We start from the raw sequence: 14,116 nt of genomic DNA, 5'->3' as shown, positions 1-14,116 counted from the left end.
TGCATATGGACTTATTCATTACTTGGCAAACTTGGTCATCAATGGGGAGGTAGGTGACACCCTCATCCATATAGTCCTATATCCTCAAACACTTCCATAGGGACAGTATGGTATGGAAATGACTCTATGTGGAGTTAATTTTAAGAAGGCAATATTAGCTGGTTGAAACCCAATCAGCAAATCATTTTACCAACAACTGTAATAGTTAAGTGTGGGACAGTTGCCCTGATTTTTCTGAGCTAAAATGTCACCTCGGACATGTCCTGATACAGGATGCCTCAAGGAGGCTGGTCTTACCTGCTTCATGGGTGCCAATCTCCAGGCAGTGGCTCTCTTAACTAAAAAAGCTTAGCGCTGCCGTAATGTTTATTTAAGAAGTCTTCCCCGTAATTGACACTGCGTCCGGACGCGCTTCGCCTCACTCATTGAGTGAAAGTGATGTGCACCGCCCGCCAGGAGGTAGAGGCGCGCTGAGCGTGTGACAAGAAATGCACAAGCCCCCTTGCGGTCTGCTAGCCACACCGCTTATGAGAGCCAGGCTGCTCGATTGACCGCATGGTAATGAGAACGTTCCTGCTTTCGAGGACAAGCAATGCAGTACAATAAACCAAACAGTTCAGTGATACGACTCAGCAGGTTTTATCATTCCCGCTCGAACATTATAACATTGGCAACGTTTTTAGAAGATCGGGGAATAAAAGGTACTTTCTCCATGCTGCTGTAGTAGCAGCAAAGAAAGAGGGGCATAGAGTGCAGTGTTGCCAGATTTCTAGACCCGTCCCAAGCCCAACGCTGCTCAAATATAAGCCCAACATAAGCCCAACCAGACCAGTTTCAGCCCAAAAACCAGCCCACACTCGCAACTCTCAAATTATGCAGAAATAGTAATCAGAAACCACTTAAAGAATGAATCTAAATTCTATTCAATATACAGATAGTGGAAGGGGGTTAACTGGGCACCTGTGTTAATGCTACTCATTTTCATGACCTGTCACCACTGTCACATTGCAACTTGTAACAGGCACTGCTCAAGCTACAATAGTAGAAAACACAGAGGTTGAGGAAACCAGAAATAGTATTATGTGCTAATTACTGCACCCTCTAATTTGTATTTTAAGCAACTCCCAAAGGTAATGCTTGTAGCCCCCGTTTACCCCATAGCCCTCAAGCCCCCTCCCTCCTTCCTGAATGGAGTCTGACAACCTCCACTTCTATTTTATCCACAGCATATTTGTCAACATTTGGAAACAAATAAGAGGGAGATTCGGAGACAAACCCATGTTAAAATAATTACTCCTTTAACTTGTATTTTGTTTGGGGGGTACTTTAAGAGGTAATTACGTAAAATAGTACACTTTTTAGCTTCCAAAATGTGCAGTGTTCTGCCTAAATTGAATAATAGTATCACCTATGGGAGAGGATGTGGCGGCAGCAGCAGTGTGCGCTTCCCTCACACAGAACAGGTAATACACAGACAGTAGCACAGCAACCTTCACTTATTTATTTGAGATTATTATATAGCAATAGCTAGATCCAAAGTTATCAGAACACTTTACAACAGCAAATATTCACATGAAAGATTACAAGTCTATACAGAACATCTGATTCAGAGTGCTTTACTTATCATATAGTACGCATTCCTACTCTTACTATAAATGAACTTACTTCAATTTGTGCTTGCTTCTTCATGCTGCGGCCAGGCCCCACAAGTCGACGGCCACAGCAGCACAGGGCTGCACCACCAGGCCGGGTCTGACAGTCTGAGACCCGAGAGAAAAGTGACACAGTGCATAGCTGCCAAGGTTTCAGAATGCTTGTGTGTGATATTTTCATAATTTCAGTGTAATTATGAGTGACATTCAACGACTGTGAGTGACCCTTTCTCGCGAGCAAAAATCAAGCAACGAAGATGAGGGAAACATATATAACATATTACAGCCATTTCAGCAACGAGAAACTCTACGAAGATCTTAAAACTGTTGCAAAGCACCAGAAATGGAAGGGCACTATTCAACATGAAAACAGACTGCATAGTTGCCACGTTTTAAGAGTGCTTATGTGTGACATTTTCAAGGTTTCAGAGTACTTATGAATGCCATTCAACTGTTAAATGAATGACACTAAGAGGGATACTTTTTGCGATCAAAATCAAGAAATTAAGTTCATGTAAACAGATACAGTGTGCTATGTGTGCCTCACCGTGATAGGAAACAAGTCAATTAGTTTATTTTGCCTATGCCCTTCCTAAAAGGATCGCAGCAATGACATCCTAGGACCTGGCAGGACTTGTAAAAAAAAAAGTGCCTGATCCTGTCTGGTGTTAGACACATGCAGAGGCCTGAGAACACTGAAAGGAGCTTGCCCTGCCTACAATTACCGGCCGCATGACAGTAATTGATTTACAAAACAAAAGCAGACTTACGTTTTGCTGCAATTCAAAGCTGGCAAGCGTGGCAATTCATAACGGGCCGCTTATGGCAGCAATGAGGACTCGGAGTGAAGTCACAGGCTGTCCCAGTCTGGAGTAGGACTCTTGAAGTCTGTTGCTGCGTTGGTGGTCACACTCAGTCACTCACTTTGTCTCAGTCTTTTCCATGACGAAGAGACAGTGACAGTATGACTGTGACATGATTGTGCGATCCGGATGCCAGTCGTCACCCTGCTGAGTGCGCTGCGTGTGCCGAGACTGCAGGTTCCACGCGCGGGTAGCTCATACAAAGCACGGGGATGCAATCTGGATGTGGCGCTCTGTTGAACCCAAACTAAAATGAGTACTACATAAACCAGATTGAAAAGAAACACCTTGGACTGAACCAGCTAGCTACGCGTGCATGGTCCTCAGAAAAGTGAGAGCTGTGCTCCCAAAATCTGTTCTCGATATTGACCCAGACCCCACTAAATCAGAGGACTCCCCCGCCGTCTTTAGAAAATGTACTGTGCCTGCCCACTCCTAATGCTTCTCATCAGCCTACTCCCCAGAGCCTATTTGTGCGGTGGCATAAGTAACCCTCTCTCTCCCTGATTCTGTACCGGCTCACGGCCAGATGTCTGGGACCATGACCTTAACTTGATTTCCATACTGCTCAGCATAGGCTGCTAAATTACAATATGTCACCTTCTGTGTATTTTTTATTTTACTTTTACAAAATGAGTTACAAATTGAGTAGAAAGTCTCTCTTTCTACTCAATTTGTAACTCATTTTGCAAAAGTACCATGATTCTACAAAAACTAAATACATTTTAAAACGAGGTCAAAACCGAAAACAGTCATGCTCGAGTGGTTGGGAAAAAATTGCAGTGTTCGGTACGCAAAATTGGGAAGACTTGCACTGAAATAGCAGAAAGAATGTCTATGGTGGAAAATCGGACAGAGGTCCTGGAATCTACCGTTGAGATGTTAAAAACTCAGGCAACATCTCAAGAAGATGCGATAAAAGACATCATGTGGAAACTCGAGGAGGCGAAGAATCGCCAACGACGGAACAACCTCAGGATCTTAGGGATTCCGGAGAACAGCGAGGGAAGCGACATTCGCGCTTTTACTATCAATTTGTTTAAAAATGCGTTTCCGGAACTAGCACACTGGGTCTGGGAGAAGGAGATCCAGAGGGTGCATAGATTCCCAATGTCTTTATCTAAACGGCCACAGAATAACCAGAATAACCAGTCTTATCCCAGAGTCATTCTGATCTATTTTGGAAATTTTTTGCTCCGTCAGGCAATATATGATCTGGCTAGACCCAATAAAAAACGGACTTGGGAGAATTTCTCGTTCTTTGCCAAGCCAGACTTTGCGCACGCAACAGTTGAAAGGCGTTGGCGACTTCGGCAGTTGATTACACCATTCCAGAAAGCTGGTGCTGCCGCTTTCCTTCAAAATCCCGCAAAATTGAAGGTTGTTTCGCAAGGTCGGACCTGGTTTTTCACTTCAGAAATTCAAGCGGAACAATTACTTAAGGAAATAACTATTGGCAAAGTAGGATCCGCTCAGTAATATGAATGCTACTTTTTGTTTACACTATTTTTTTTGTGACTATTTAATCGGATTATAGTCGGGTTCTCCTGCTTGGTTTCATTGATGCTCAATCTCTCTTTATTTGCTCATCCCCCTACTATTCTTCTCCTCTTTTGGCCTGGGAGATGTGAGGGATGGGACGATGAGGAGTGGGGAGAGGGATAGAGGGGAAATGGAGCAGGGAAGAGTCAAGAGATAGCTGTTTGGTTTTGATGGCTTGGTGATGGGGGGTGTGGAGAGTGGTCGAGGTCTATTCAGACGCTATCACACAGGCTCAGGATTGAGCCTGGCTGCCTAAATTTTGGTGGGAGGGTGGGGGAGGGGGCTGGGGTGGGGGGTGGGGTATGGGGGCGAGAGGGGGAGCTTCAGACACAATGATTATGAGACAACTAGAGGTTGGAGGAGTCAATATAAGAGCAGACTAAGAATATCTATTTTAGTTTTTGACAAACTTGACAAACCTGGTGTGCAACAGGGGAGAATATCGTTCTTAGACACAGATCACTTGAACAAATAGCGATATGGCTAAATTGAAAATTGCCACTATAAATATTTGTGGCCTTAACGACAGCAAGAAAAGGCAGAGAGTAATGGTAGGGCTACAGGGGATTGGCGCTAATATCTTATGTCTACAAGAGACGCATGTAGAGGGGTCACAACATTATCTGCTTAAAACATTAGGGTATCAACTGATTACAGCCTCAACACAAGGGGCACGAGTAAGGGGGGTGGCAATCCTGGCTAAAGGGGGAGATCTCCAATTTACACGTACACTAGCAGACAAATTTGGTCGCTGGGCTATCGCAGAGTGTCATTACGATACCGGAAGAAGCAAAATGACTCTGTGTACTATTTATGGTAGTGTTAGTGACGATCCTGATGTGTTGTCCCTGATGGCTAACGAACTATCTCACTGGCCTCTTCCCTTAATCGTCTGTGGCGACCTTAATATACATCTACCAGGAGAGTGGCTGTCAGATCCAGATTTCAGATATTCAGGGCGGAAACCAAAAGTTTTTCAGGCTTTAAAAAACTTGTGTGTTTTACACGGTTTAGTCGATTGCTGGCCGAAGGGGCATCCCGGGGACCCGGGATTTACATACTATTCATACCCACACTCTCGGCTTGTTCGGCTAGATTATATACTTATGTCTAGTACATTGTGGTTCGGCAGTATTATGGAAAAAACACCCAGACTCTTATCGGACCACAATCCTCTTGTGCTAAGCTTGGATAAGGGACTAAATAAGCCGAAGACGTGGACTTTCGAAAGAGCTTTTTTGGGGAATGAGAAATTTTGTCAACATATGACAAAATGGATCACGGGCTTTTTAGAGGCCAATGTTGGTAGCACTACAATTGATGTGGTCTGGGACACCTTAAAAGCTGGTATTAGAGTGGAGACAATGCAGTTTTCTTTCCGTTCTAATAAAGAGGCTAAAATAAAAATGGCAATACTCCAGGGTAACTTGGGCAGAGCGGAAGAAGAGCTGACCAAGGTTATCCAGGAGGGAGGTACACCTGAGAATGAATTAAACCGTGTTGCGGCAGACAAAAAACAGATTATTGATATTCTAACAGAAAAGGTAGTTGCTAAAGCCGCAGCCCATAAGGAGAAAATATATGAGTGGAGTGAACAGGTTGGCCACCAGCTGCCGATACGTACCACGGAAGAATATTCAGCTAATCTTGTTAAAGAGATTATAGATCCAGAGACTGGCCTCAAAACCGAATCTTCCGAGATTAGAACGGTATTCCAATAATTCTATCAGAATCTCTATGCAACTATAGAGAATCAAACGAGTAGCTCAGAGACATATCTAAATTTAAATGTATCAACAAGTTTGGAAAAAGAAGACCAGGAAAGCTTAGATAGTACCCCATTTTGGGAGGAAATTCTATCATCTATGACCAGCCTTACCACAGGGAAAGCCGCTGGAATGGACGGTATCCCAACAGAATTTTATGTTAAATTCTCAATACAACTAAAAGATATTATGCAGGAACTGTTCATCCAGATCATCGAGGGTGGAAGACCACCAGCTTCATGGTCATCTGCAATACCTTTAGAACCTGGGTCCTATCGCCCCATTACATTGATCAACGGAGATTCTAAAATATATTCTAAACTTTTAGCAAACCGATTAGCACCGATTATACATAAGTGTATCGGAACGCCAACACGGGTTTATCCCCGGGAGATCTACAATCGACCACGTTCAAAGGGTAATATCTCTTTTTGACTTTACCCAGGTGACAGGAGACCCTATGGCGCTCATTTTACTTGACGCTGAAAAAGCTTTTGATAGGGTCTCCTGGGATTACCTCTGGACCACAATGTTACATTGTGGGATTAGTCAGCGATTCATCAAGGCAACACAAATGCTCTATGTCGAACCTGTTGCTAGGGTAGTAATAAATGGGATGTTGTCAGATAAAATAACTATCACAAAGGGGACCAGGCAGGGGTGTCTGTGTTCTCCCCTTCTTTTTGTGATATATATTGACCCGTTCATCCGTAGGTTAGAGCAAAATATGTTAATACCCCCAATATGGGTACAAGAATTCGAGACTAAAACACTAGCCTTCGCAGACGATATCGCCATAGTTACTAGTAACCCAATCAAAGCAGTTGCTGCGATAGAAAAAGAGGCTCTACTTTTTGGAGAAGTCTCTGGCTATAAACTAAACCAGACTAAAACGCAGATTATTCTCAACGACAAGATCAAGATGAGAGATCCTAGAGTTATTAACAAAGCTATTTATCTTGGAGTGAGCATCTCGGCAGATGTGGATAACATAGTTAGGGATAACGTAGAGCCTCTGATTCAACGTACAAAAAAAGAACTGATACGTCTTAACCTACATCTAACAATAGGAGGAAGATCTAATGTGATTAAAATGCTGTATCTCCCCAGATTTTTATATTTTTTCGGGGCCATTTGTTTAGAATTTCCCCCTCAACTATTTAGATCTATCGATTCTATGTTCTCCAAATTCTTATGGGGCTATAAAAACCCACGCCGGGCTCTAAAGTACCTCACTCTCCCAAAGGATAGAGGGGGTATGGCAATGCCTAATTTTAAATTCTATTATTGGGCCACGGTTTTGAGATACTGCTCAGCACTTATTTATCTAGAGCCCATTGGAAATAGTTTACCTCCCCGAGATATTTGATGACAGGTGTATGAATCGGTGGATACAAATAGGGATATTACAGCTTGGCTGTTTCTTTAATAGATTAGGCCTGAAGACCTTTGAAGAATTACGCAGACTATGACCTTAGCCATAGAGATTTTTTCAAATACCTACAGGTTAGGGACTTTTTGTTAAAAAATGGGGGGGGCTAGGGAAAAATTCCACCCTACTCAAATCATGGACCGGATTTGTAAAAAATCTTCTATAACTATTGGTGAGATATATGAATTTTTGAATTCATTGGGCTCTGATGATATGGAGAAACAGATCGAGAACTGGCAGACAAAATTAGCTGTATTACCTCAAACCCCTCTTCGATCCTTCGAAATGTCGCAGTCTTGTTTTATGTCAGTTAAACTGCAAGCTCAGTATTATAAAACGTTTTTCCCATTGCATTATACTCCGAAGAAAATCGCAAAGTGGGGGATCGGGAAAGGCACTACATGCTCATGATGTTCATTATTCGAGGCCGATAGTGTTCATATGTTTTCCTCCTGTAAAGCTCTGACAAATATAATAAGGGAGATTTCCGATTTTTTTTATCAGAAATTTTTGGAACAGCTATATATATCTCTACAGAGGAAATACTGTTGGGCACGGCAGATTGTATTCGTCCAAAATGTATGCACGGTCTGATCTTTGTAGCTATGGCCATCTTAAGGATATGCATAGCCTCAGCTTGGCTAGATCCAAACCCACCGACGTTCCAACAATGGAGGGCCCGCTTACTAGCAACATGCAGTCTGGAGGTAGCCATATATAGAAGAAAAGGGCGTAACAAACATAAGAGAGGTATGTTGATATGGGATCCACTGGTACAATGGATGTCTAATTATATTTAGATTTCTAAAAGTTTTCAAAAGGGAAATATCTAACAAAGCAGCAATAAGGTTTCTTTCTTTGTTCATCCTACTAAATGTGTGCTCCAACACTCCTCACAGGTTTATATGCTTCATGTGTCTTGGGAAACTCTGTAAATTGCGATCTTGTTTGAATAGGAGGGGGGGGGAGTGGGGTGGGGGGGTTCGGGGTAGGGGTAATGTTATTGTAGAATGAAAATCAATAAAGATATTAAAAAAAAAAAAAATTGAGTAGAAAGTGATGTGCCTAACTTGTACACCCAAACATCTGAACTTTCAAGTGGTTTGATATTACAAAACAAAGTGTTGCTTCCACAAGCTACTGATCGCTTCAAACCCGACGCCCTCCGAGAGCGGAGCACGGTCTGGGGAAGAGATGGGAGGGGGGGGGGGTGTGTCCTCCCCGCGAACCGTGGTGTAACAAACCCTGGAAGTCCGTGACCACACCTAAACTGCTCTAATATTCGCTGAAAGTCCCTCACCCACCTAACCTCCAGCTTGATAGGTACTCCCTGAGGTTGGAGAACAGGACAGCTGTTCGGTCTCTTCGTTCTGCACAGAGCTCCGCGTAAACTGCGAGGATGCTGCTTCTCTTGAAGCGCAGATAAAAGTAAAGTAAGTTTGTGGAGGGTAGAGGGCGGGTGAGGTCATGCGCGCACAGCACAGGCAAACCCTGGTGGGTCCTCCTCCAATGATTGCACTGATGTTAGCACGCTGCATGCTCATTTGCCAACGGACCCCTGCGCCACTGTGATAGGCAGACGCCACGGACTCATAGTGGTCGGCGCCCGCCCAAGCCAGTAAATTGCGCATACAGACTTAATACTAGCCCAAGAAGTAGCCCCCCACCAGGCATGGGTTTTTCCCGCACATCTGGGAAAAATGTCGCCCAATTGTGCGGGAAATAGCCCAATCTGTCAACACTGTAGAGTGCCTGCACCGGTTGGTATATGTATCTGAAGAGTTCTGATTGGACAGTACCTTTTTAGTTTTTTTTTTCCCCCAAGCACTAATGGGAAATGTAGTTTGTGTTTAATGAAATCACTAATGTAAACACCTGCTGGAGAAATTAAAGATAGAAAGAAAAGCCTAACCTAATCTTCGCCTCCGGGTCCTGACATAGAATTTAAAGAAAGCACACACAGAAGGTATGAGATTGTGTACTGTTAGCATGCAGGAGTATCTACAGCACTATTTACCAAACTGTGGGTAGCGACCCTCTAGTGGGTCGCGAGCCGATTTTTGGTGGGTTAGGAAAGTCCAAGCAATAAGTAAAGATGCCTTCAAATTATGCGTTTATCTTGCCATATTTGCTTTGCTTCAATGACAGATTTCAAATGTCAGACTGTCTTCTGACAAGTTGCTGCTTATTCTTTTAATATGGGATTGGTGCTTACTGTCTCTTTTTCTCTGACTGCAAAGTGAGAGGAGTTTTTAAAGGGAATTATGTATTTTTTGCAACACACAATAAAATGAAATACCTGTAAATGAACTGCATGCATTCAGCAGTTATTTAAGTAAAAGTACATTTTTGGTAATTCGGAAGTGTGCTGGAAACAGATTTTAATAGGGTCAAAACAAATGAAGCCAATTTAATTGGTGATGCACAAATGATAAATTTAACAGACACCCAATTTCCACCCAATATTATTTGAGTGCTGTATGCTATACATTTTATCAAGCTGTATGTCTGTGCGAAGTTGGTGCCCATTTCAATGGATTATATGCTGTCTGTAAATGACAATGTGCTACCACAGATGCTTTCGTTACATTAAAAAATCACCTGCCTTATGCCCATTAAAGGTAGGTAGGTCGCGAAAAGTTTTTGGTCTAAAATGTGGCTCGTGGTTCTAAAAAGTGTGGGAGCCACTGGTCTACAGGATAGGAGACCCCATGGGTGAACGCACTCACTGTGCAAGTATAGAAATCACAGGGAGTAGCTTCAGTGTGCTTTGAACATAACAATTTGAGAAAACCATTTAACTAATTTGGATAACATAATTGAAGCTGAATAGCTGGTAATTGCTTATCTAAAGCACAGACAATCAATGTATAAACATATTATGTCAATCTGATATTGTATTGCTGTATCATAAGTCAAATGTGAAGTTAGCTTTTTTATTGTAAAAAGTGTGCTTTTCCCATTCCTGAATTCTACTTTTGTTATGTCTTATGTTATTTCTAGCTGTTGGAGCTACTGCTGTGTATCCTATTGATCTTGTAAAAACTAGAATGCAGAACCAGCGATCCACCGGGTCATTTGTGGGAGAACTTATGTACAAGAACAGCTTTGATTGCTTCAAGAAAGTTTTGCGTTACGAAGGCTTCTTTGGACTTTATAGAGGTCAGTAGACATATATATGTGGCCAAGCAAGAGATAGGGTATGACTCTGCCTACCAACACTTCCGACACCTATAATTTTCATGTTGTCTTCTTGAAATAATTCCTACTTCCTTCAGCACGTTTCGAAGTGTAATTGCTTGACTAAATACCATGAGGCACAGTGTTTACATGCTCTACGGATGACAAAAAAATTAAAATTTCTCTAATCTGTTAGCATTTTTTCTGAAACTGTTGTTTTTTTCTGGAGGTGTTCTTACTTCTGATTCTTTGTATAACTTGCCTCTGAGGTCCTATATTTACAAGGATTTGCCTTGAGATAAATTCAGGGCTGGACTGCTGCTCTGTTTTTCATCAACCAAGACACATTTTTGCAACAATTGGCACTGTTAATGCAGCCATATTTGGTGCTTCCAGAGACAATTTTGTGCCACCTTTTAATTGTGCTATAGACCTACATTGTCCTTGTATTACCTCGAAGTAAAAGCGTCCTTGTTTCAGAGCTGTTCAAAAAATGTAGCCTAACTTCAGCCCACAGTTTGAGAAAATGAGTTTCCACATCTTTAACCAATAACTTCTCTAAGTTATTTTAATTATTCTTTTAATGTGAAGAGAAGAAAAGTTTGTAATCTTTAAGCGATCCGTTAAGTGCCCTGCTTCTGGAGATGAGTGAAATTAAAGCGAGAACAAGTGTGCACAAACAATGGACGAGTTACATGTGTACAGTGGTATTCGTGTATCTTGCTCATCTTTGTTTGGAAGCCCAAGTATGCCGTTTGTGACTTTGCTAGGACATTACTCATGGGTTTAGTTCCCAAAGGGCAATCATAAGTTGATAGCCAGCGTTGCAGACATCCAGACATTTGTAGTCTTTGTGGGCCCAGTGCATTCGCTTTTATCATGTGATCTCGGAAATCTTTTTTTGGTGCATACCATATATTGTAGAAGAAGCAAATATCCACGATAAAAGACCCACTTATCTACGCAGTCACCCATATACATGTCAAGAACATACAATGATGCAATCACCAGCAATATGCATATTTGTTTTGAAGAACTAATGAATATATATATATATATATATATATATATATATATATATATATATATATATATATATATATATTTTTTAAACATAATTATTCTACACATAGACACTTAGTAAAACATATATAGGTACATGTCCATAGTACAAACAAATGCTGATATACAGAGGGACATGTTGTACATCCCTGCTTGTGTATGGTGGTTATATGGGGAAGAGACAATTCTGGAGTAGTTTTCTGAAGATAAGGTGGTTATCTGTGGATCTTATGTTGGGGGTAAAGAGTTACTTAGTTTGGGTATATTGCAGGGATTCTACTCATGCACAGGACTATGCGCAGGAAACCAGGACCTCAGTGAATTGTGGTGTACCAAAAACTCACCTCAGTACCCAGAACCCCTTTCCGACTAGCATCAGTGTCTCATTCGTTCTCCGTATCATCTCGAAGCTGCCAATGATTAGACAACCCAGAACAAGCGACTTAGAGTACTCTCAGGAATGGTGGGAATTAGAAATACCTATTTGTTATTATTCTCATAACAGTCCACAACAAGAGTAATCAGAGACACAGTAAAGTTTAAAATGTTTATTTTCAACTACGTGCCCTAAGATGCAGTACTTTGGCTAACATAAGCAGACAAATGATTAAAAATAAAACCATCAGCATTGTTACAATACCATAGAAAATGAAGGGAGAAATCATATTACAAATGATAGTGGATTACATAGAAGGTCTCTAGGTTTGAATGGGGAACCCCATACCGTAAATATCAGCTTAGGTGAATCACATCACAGGATCAGCTTTGCTCTGTGTCTGGAAAAGGTCTTCTCCAAAAGTGTCTAACTTATGCATGCAAACTGCAATATTAAAGGCACTCGAGTTTCAGATATTTGCAGCTGTGTGCGTGTTATGGCTAGAGCGTGGGCCGATCCTCCTGAATTCATAAGCATAGATTGTTTTTTGGCCCTGACTGATTCTGCACACAGTGTACAGACCAAGGTCGCGGTGCACGTCTAGCGATGTGACCAACAGAGCGTTCTCATGCGAAGAAAAAGCAAGCAAGCAGTTTTCTTATAATAACATCTACCTGCAGTGTCGTGTGCAAAAGTGGCAAGATGGTGTTTTAATTCTAAGACGCTTGTGCTAACCTAGCAATGTGTGTACATGTAGCTCCGCCTCCACTACACCCTCCCTTGATCGGACCACGAACAAATAGGGATACAATTAGGAAAGCAGAGTCCAAGTTCGACAGAGACAGAACCAAGTGCATGTATTGTTCAGCCGGATAATTGGTAGTGAAAGTCCGAAAAACCAGTGTGAGAAAAAAAAAAGAAGGAAGAAAAAGAAAAGAAAAAGGTAACCTCCCGAAAAGGCCCGGCAGAGCCTGGATGTGGAGGCAAAAAAAAAAGGGGGAACAAACACAAAAATGTGTATGTTGACTAATGGAAGATGGGCAGCCTCCAAGTTAATCCATCAATGTATAAGCACAATAAGTAGTGACAGCCTCAAAGAGGAAGTCATTATAATGTTCTGTAAAAGATTCCGCCATCCAGTCCAACAAAGTAAACGAACATACATGTTCTTCGATAACTGGAGCCTCTAGCACAATCAAAGGACAACTTGCATGTTCTTCAAGATAACTTCTCGCCAAGAAGTCATACGCAGCCGTATAGATATCCCAATTCCTTAGGACTCCATGTGCCGCTCCACAGGCCATAATCCCGATACCAGAACAGTCCAACTCATGAGCCACTAAGGGACTCATTAGTCGATCATAATCCGGGGCAGGAGACACCAAGTTCGACAGGCACAAATCCAGCGCCCATTCAAATGGACAATCTAGGCAATGAAAAACAGGTTGCACGCAAGTAAAGTATGAAAACCGGAAGGACAATCCACAGGCTATGCTTAAAGTGGCCAGTGGTAATGTTCCATAGTATTCTAGCATCAGGTTACGCAACTGAAGCAGCCGGGGCAGGCTGTCTTGTAATACAAATTGTGCAGCCATTGCGCAGCAAGCAGACCAACAGGAGCACACCAGCCGTGAGGGCGAGAATCAACGGGAGCCCGCCGAAGATGCTGGAAAAAATAGAATGAAAAAATGCCGGTATCACACCAAAGATTGTCTGGAAGGAGGTCACAAGGCCGGATCCCACAACTATGAAAAAATGCGCTAAGCCAGTTGTTGACGAGGCATTGAATATAGTATGAATCAGAGCACCGAAATGAAGGGGGAGATCAGTATTTAAAAGCGCATGCACCTCGGTGCGGATGTTAGCTACGTGAAGGACGAATGTTTCACTGGAGGAAGTCAGTGCGACTTTTTTTTGAGACAATAGAGCCCTTATTCTGCTCATCTTGTTGAACTCTGCTTTCAAGGTTGGGATGAAAGGCCAGATGGATACATCCAGTCTCCCATGCGGGGGTGGGTAAAGGACATTTTTACAGCATACTATGCGTTGTGAGACAGTTGCAATGTACGGGATTCCTATTAACATCCCGCAGCATGCCTCATTATTTAAAAGCAAATAACTACCGTTAGCCAATAACGTAAAAGTAGGCGTAATTGCTGGCACAGTATTTTCCTTTAGAATGCAAGCTAAATTCGGTGCCCGAACGTTGCATGCGCCATGCAATTGGATGTGTCTACAGACTA

The 14,116-nt window shown here is 42.2% G+C and overlaps 1 protein-coding gene across 1 annotated transcript in view; it reads left to right on the top strand.

Annotated features, from left to right (window-relative positions):
* Positions 1-14,116, top strand: part of SLC25A13 (solute carrier family 25 member 13) — a 772,629-nt gene that overhangs the window by 431,192 nt on the left and 327,321 nt on the right. Inside the window, exon 11 of the mRNA XM_085630870.1 lies at positions 10,259-10,417. Coding sequence (XP_085486996.1) covers positions 10,259-10,417 — 159 coding nt within the window. The remainder of the gene's footprint in view (positions 1-10,258; positions 10,418-14,116) is intronic.

The sequence above is a fragment of the Triturus cristatus genome, chromosome 10 (genome assembly GCF_964204655.1).
Source record: "Triturus cristatus chromosome 10, aTriCri1.1, whole genome shotgun sequence".
NCBI lineage: Eukaryota > Metazoa > Chordata > Amphibia > Caudata > Salamandridae > Triturus > Triturus cristatus.
Note: the sequence above shows the minus strand (reverse complement) of the source record. Positions and strands in the feature narration are given on the sequence as shown.